Source organism: Zosterops lateralis, assembly GCF_965231275.1.
Source record: "Zosterops lateralis genome assembly, chromosome: 19".
In the NCBI taxonomy this organism is placed as follows: Eukaryota; Metazoa; Chordata; class Aves; order Passeriformes; family Zosteropidae; genus Zosterops; species Zosterops lateralis.
Window position 1 is genome coordinate 1,286,924 of NC_139779.1, and position 5,508 is coordinate 1,292,431.

Sequence of the window (5,508 nt, forward strand, 5' to 3'; positions counted from 1 at the left end):
ATGTCCTGGTTGGCTGAATCACCCCTGAAATTTGTGCTCCACATGTGGACGAAGTCCTGGTGAACCTGCTTAGAGGCATCAGCTCTGCCTCTACCCCCGGCTCAGAACTAACACTGTATTTCAAAGTGGACACAGTGATCCCTTGGGGGTGCCAGGGTCCTTCACTCCTCCTCCCTGTGGGTGCTTTGGAGGGATCCTCTCCAAACTCCACTGCAGTCCTGGCTCACCAAACTCTTGAGGTTTTGCTTTGTGAAACACCCTGAGCACCTGTACCCTTTGAAATCCCTTCCTTCACCAGCAGTGACAGGACAGATCAATGCCCAGCACATTCTGGTGTTTTTGTGTCAAACTTCACCTTCGTTGCCGCAGTTCACACCCGTGTGCCATGGAGCCCTCACTTACAAACTCCTCTGGCAAGAGCCAGCCCATCCTGACCACGGCCAGAGCCTCCCTTGGGCATCCAGCCCCCAGCCAGGGGGGAAACTGCTGTGTCCAGCCTGGCCAGGGCTGCCACAGGGCTGCAATTCCCCCTGCCCACAGCTCAAGGATCACACAGGATCCCAACTGCTGCCCCCTCTTCATCCACCCACACAGAAATGGTGATACAGACCAGTTCTGCCCCCTTTTATCCCATGTGGTCTCCTATCAACACTCACTAACACTCCCTCCTTTAAGCACGAAGAATTCATTCTTTTCCCCTCCCCATCTACTGAATTCCACCCATTTCCCAGGGAACTGATCCTTTTATTGAGGAGAAGCTCAAACATGGATGTTTCCTGTGGAACACTCCAGGCTCTGTTCCACACAAAAGGCTTTTGTCCAGATCCCCGAGGCGAGGACGAGACTCCGCGACCAACGATGACACCAGGAGTGTTTTTGTAAAAATTTTATTTGTCAAAGAAAAAAAAAACCAACGGCCAATTGAAACCTACGTCATCTTTAACTCCAATTTTGATCTTTAAATTTAGAGCAAATGACTTATTTTTTTTTTTAATTTTTTTTTTTAAAAACAAACCCCCCTTTTTTCCCCTTTAAAGGTTTACCATCTACTCGTGCTGAATCCTTCCAAGGAGATTGCTCCAGCGTACCTCTCCAGGTCCTCGCTTTGCTCCTTTTACCAAAAAAATGCAAAACTCCATCGTGCATCTTAAGGGCTCCAATCGTCAAAAATAGGAAAAAAATGTATCTTTGGAATAGCCAATTGAGTTGAATAAAAAAAACAAAAAAAAAAAAACTCCACACGAATGCGGTTTGGTTGGGGCAGGAATCCACTCCTATGTTCCTGGTAATTTGATCCCGCTCCATGAATCCTTGTAATTCAGCCTCCCTATCCTATCCACATTATGATTTGAATCCAATGATCCAGCTCCAAGGATTGGGATCCAGTGAGCCCTCTCCAATCCAAACCTTTATAACCAGCAAAACCAAAAAAGAGGAGGCAAAAAGTTAGATACTGTAATGAAAAAATAGGATTCTGGGGAATGATCAGTTATGTTTGCCATCAATTAATTCAGATGTACAGTAATAACTATCAATTCCCCAAAACAAACTTTCCAATGGTGATGCTCAAGATAATTTCTTTAGAAATGTTAATTACTATGTGGAGGAAACATTGTAAATATTTACAATATGTCAACTGGAAATGCCAACATACTCAGCGCATTGGTGGGTTCGAGGTTTTGTGGTTGTAAAAAATGGTTTTACTAAACTGGAAAAGCTTTAACTGCTCGGTCTATCCACCTACTATGGAATGGCTGGACTACAGCTGCACTCCCAGCTGGAGGGAACGTTAACAATCGGTGTTTTCACACGGATTGTGTGAGTCAATCGTGAATTAGTCTGAGGGGGCAGGGCTGAGACTTAAAATTATTCCCCACTAGGTTCGCTATTTTTATTTTTGCTTTCATTCTGGTACTTATAAAAATGCAACAGCCACGCTGTATCAGTCACACAGAGGACATGCAGATTTTAGCAGTATTGATATTATACTCTGATTGCAAGTTCTACTACAAGTGTACGGATACTACGGACATGGACACTTGTAACCAAACACTGCGGGACAAATAAACCAAATAACTCCCCCCCCGGCCCCGGTTATTCCTTTAATAAAAAACTAGAATGGAATAGAGAATTACAAAAGCAGGGATCTGGCCACAGTTGCCCCCCCAGAAGAAGGGAGGTTTAAAAGAGAGGAGCAATCGCAGCCTGCGGTCACGAGAACATGCCTGAAGCGACACGTGGGGACACGTAGGTGCTGGGCCTCAATTCCCCTGTCTCTCAGTATAAGGTCAATACTGCCAAGTTCATCTGTGACAATAGCACTTGGAGTCATACCATTGCCTCCATTATTGATCTGATCCTCCTCAATCCTCCTTTTGACAATCCTAAAATGATTGACATGTGCTCCACAATCCTTTAATCCAAAGCATTCTTAATCCATCTCTTCAGATATGTCTACAGAAAGACACACGAAAAGGCAAGATAAAATGTAAGATCCCCCAGAAGAGACAAGTTAGCCACAAAACATCCCAACATCCCCAGCTCGTCTCGACCACAGCGGAACACTGAGACATTTACACAGCAATACCACGGCTCCAAGAAATGTTGGTATTGAACTAGAACTAAACCGGAACAATCCTGACTGACAGCAATTAAAATACAATTTACCAAAGACAGGAACGGGGGAATGTCGGTGTGGAGGAGCAAATACTCACTAGGGATTTTTACACAAGAATGCATTTCAACACTTTCAGCCAATTCGAGTAAAACAGTCGGAAATTTAAAAAAAAAAAAAAAAAAATTTATATAAACGAAAAGACTGTACTAAGTAAAGGAAAACTGTGTACAACATGGGGTTCTACAAAAAAAGATCAGAGCTAGAGTGATGTTTATGTACGAGATCGGGATCTGCTGTGGCGGGGAGAGTAGCGTGGAGATCCTCTGCTTCTTCTTGGGGAATAACTGCGGCTTCTGCTGTTGCTTCGACTACGGCTCCTGCTACGACTACGGCTGCGGGACCGAGATCTTCCATAGCTTGGGCTTCTTGGGCCATCAACTTTAACACGGATGTAGGCAGTTTCTCCCTATTGGATAGACAGAACTTTCGATTTGACACGTCGAGGGCTTCGGGGCCATGTTTCAGGCATGCTGACAGACTGCAGACAGCGTTACTACAGCACGGCTTACACGTCTATGTCCAGCCTGACTGACCACAACACTCATTTAGCTGCTTTGTAACCAAACAACGAACGTTTTCCACACGCATTCCTTACCTTTGAAATCCTATTTGTTAAGCCCTTTGATATCCAATTCTGGCCAAAGACAAGTAAGGGTGCTACCTACCTCGTGAGATCTAAATTTAGTGTTATCCAGCTTTCGCACAGCGTAGGTCATGTCTTCCTTCCGCACAAACTCCACGACACCAGTGCCATCTCGGAAAACATCAGCATAACATACATCACCTGCCTCACGCATGTGATCCTTTAAATCCTGCCAACTTCCACTTGGAGGCAGCCCTGTGGAGGAAAAAAAAATCAAAAATGTGAGTTTAAAAAGAGGATTAGAGCCTCACCTCCGGTATTACGGAACCAGAGGAGAGAGCTCAGCATGCGCGGCCACACCGCTCCTCCCCTCCCAAAGCACGCGGGGTGATGCTTTTTAAGGAGCAGCTCGCAAGACCCCCGAGGGAGCGTTTAAGCTGAGAAAAGAGCAATGACTCACCCGAGACGATCACTCTGTACTCCGAGCGCCGGGACGGGGGGCCGTACCTGCCCCGGGGGGCTCCTCCCCCTCCGCCGCCGCCGCCGCCTCTGCCGGTGCCGCGGCCGCTCCGAGGGAACTCCACGCGGAGGCGATACCCATCGTAGTCGTAGCCGTCCCGCCCGTAGACGGCGTCCTCCGCGTCCCTGCGGGCGGCGCGGGGCGGGCGGTGAGCGCGGCCGCCGCACCGCCCGCCTTTGTTCCCGCTGCCCGCCCGCCTCTCCCGCCCGCCGCCCGGCCAGGCCCCGTTAGCGCGGCCCGGAGCTCCACCGGGGCTGAGGGGACCCGGGGCAGCGCCACAGGGCTCTCACCTGGGGTCCTCGAACTCGACGAAAGCGAAGGGCGGGCCCCCGCGGCGGTTCTTCAAGTCGATGTCGCGGATGGCGCCGTACTTGTAGAACACGTCCTCGATGTCCTTGGTGCGGATGTCGGGGGGCAGGTTCCCCACGTAGATGCGGCAGTCGTTGTTGCCGGCCGGGCCGCGGATGACGCCGCCGCCGGACATGGCGAGGTCGGCAATGTTTGCGGCGGCGCGGGGCGGTGCGGGCGGCGCGGGGCGGCGGTGGCGGGGCCGGGCCGGGCTCTGGGAGCGCTCCTCACCTCCCCCGGCGGCCGCTCCAAAATGGCGCCCGCGGCTCCGCTCGCGCTGCCTCTGCGCGCACCGATCTCACCCCGGGACGCAGCACCGGCCGCAGCACCGCCCGCGCTCACGGTGGGCGACCAGCGGCGAACGCGTCTTCCGCCGCGCCCTCACTCTTCCGCCCCGCGCATGCGCGGTGCCACCGTAAAGTAGTCCCTCGGTCCTCGCCGCTTCGGAGAAGCCGAACCCGAGCGGGTTTCGCAGGTGTAGCGTGCGAGGCTGCGGGAGCTCCGTTATACCGTGGGGAAGCCTCCGGTCGGCGCGGGAGGTGAAAGGCGTGCCTCCCCGGTAGCGGCTTAAACTAGCGGAGGCTGCGTGACGTCACGTCCGGTGCGGCGCCCCGCGCCTTTAGGCCCGGCCGGGGAGGGCGCGGCCCATAATGCACCGCGCGGGACGGCGGGCGCGCTTGGCGCCAAGCGCGGGGCGCGTCCCACAATGCACCGCGCGCGGGCGGGGATGGCTCCGGTCCCCTCTGTGTCCTCACCGTGTCCTCACCGTGTCCCCTCTCTGTCCCCGCTGTGTCCCCCGGGTGGCCCCGCTGTGGGCTGAAGGGATAAAGGGCCGCGTTCAGCACTCTGTCCCGCTGTTCCGTGCCCTGGAGATGATGGAGAGAAGCGCTGTGCCCGCTCCCCCCGGGGCAGGACCCAAAATGGCCGCCCCAGGCCCTCATGAGGCGAGGCGGGCGCTGAGCTCACACATCTCCTTCAGCGGATGAAATCCGGCCTTAAATCGCTTGGGTTTGGGGTTTTCCCCCCGCTTTCAGGGTGTTTTCTCATTGCTGAACCCATAAGATGCTTCTTGGGGGTTCTTGCATCCAATATCTGCAGCTGAGCGTGATGAGCTTGGGCAAAACAAAAGGATGGGCTTGACTTGGTGTCTAAGTTAATAAAAGTGAAGGAGCAAAAATTAAAAATTGATGCAAAGTTGTATCCCGAGTGGATCCATTTGAGAACACTGCTGAGGGCTGCATGCTCCTGCAGAAGAATCTTCTATATAGTGCATTTATGAAGGTTTAATGTAATGAAAAACACTCAAAAGAAGGCAAAAAAGGATATCCTCGGGAAGAAGCAGGACAATAATATCCAAATATTCTTATAAAACTGTAATTT

At 52.1% G+C, this 5,508-nt stretch overlaps 1 protein-coding gene across 2 annotated transcripts; it reads right to left on the reverse strand.

Annotated features, from left to right (window-relative positions):
- Nucleotides 1-871: 871 nt before the first annotated feature.
- Nucleotides 872-4,681, reverse strand: SRSF1 (serine and arginine rich splicing factor 1). Of its 2 annotated transcripts, XR_014591416.1 has the most exons (5): nt 4,071-4,681; nt 3,721-3,905; nt 3,343-3,515; nt 2,335-3,083; nt 872-1,407 (listed from the first exon to the last, which is right to left on the reverse strand). XR_014591416.1 is itself a non-coding variant. In XM_083875254.1 (4 exons), exons 1-4 carry the CDS (start codon nt 4,262-4,264, stop codon nt 2,889-2,891), a joined length of 747 nt encoding a protein of 248 aa, XP_083731380.1. In that variant the 5' UTR covers nt 4,265-4,681; the 3' UTR covers nt 872-2,888. The 2 variants fall into 2 exon arrangements, 1 of the variants encoding a protein (XP_083731380.1); XM_083875254.1 differs by having other exon boundaries at nt 872-3,083.
- Nucleotides 4,682-5,508: the final 827 nt, after the last annotated feature.

What these genes read in the sequence shown, in the direction of transcription:
- SRSF1 (XM_083875254.1), bottom strand. Translation starts at nt 4,264, where the DNA reads ATGTCCGGCGGCGGCGTCATCCGCGGCCCGGCCGGCAACAACGACTGC. An exon ending in GTCGAGTTCGAGGACCCCAG is followed by an intron (nt 3,906 to 4,070) that starts GTGAGAGCCCTG and finishes CGCCGCCCGCAG; the next exon opens with GGACGCGGAGGACGCCGTCT. An exon ending in GTACAGAGTGATCGTCTCGG is followed by an intron (nt 3,516 to 3,720) that starts GTGAGTCATTGC and finishes TTTCCTCCACAG; the next exon opens with GGCTGCCTCCAAGTGGAAGT.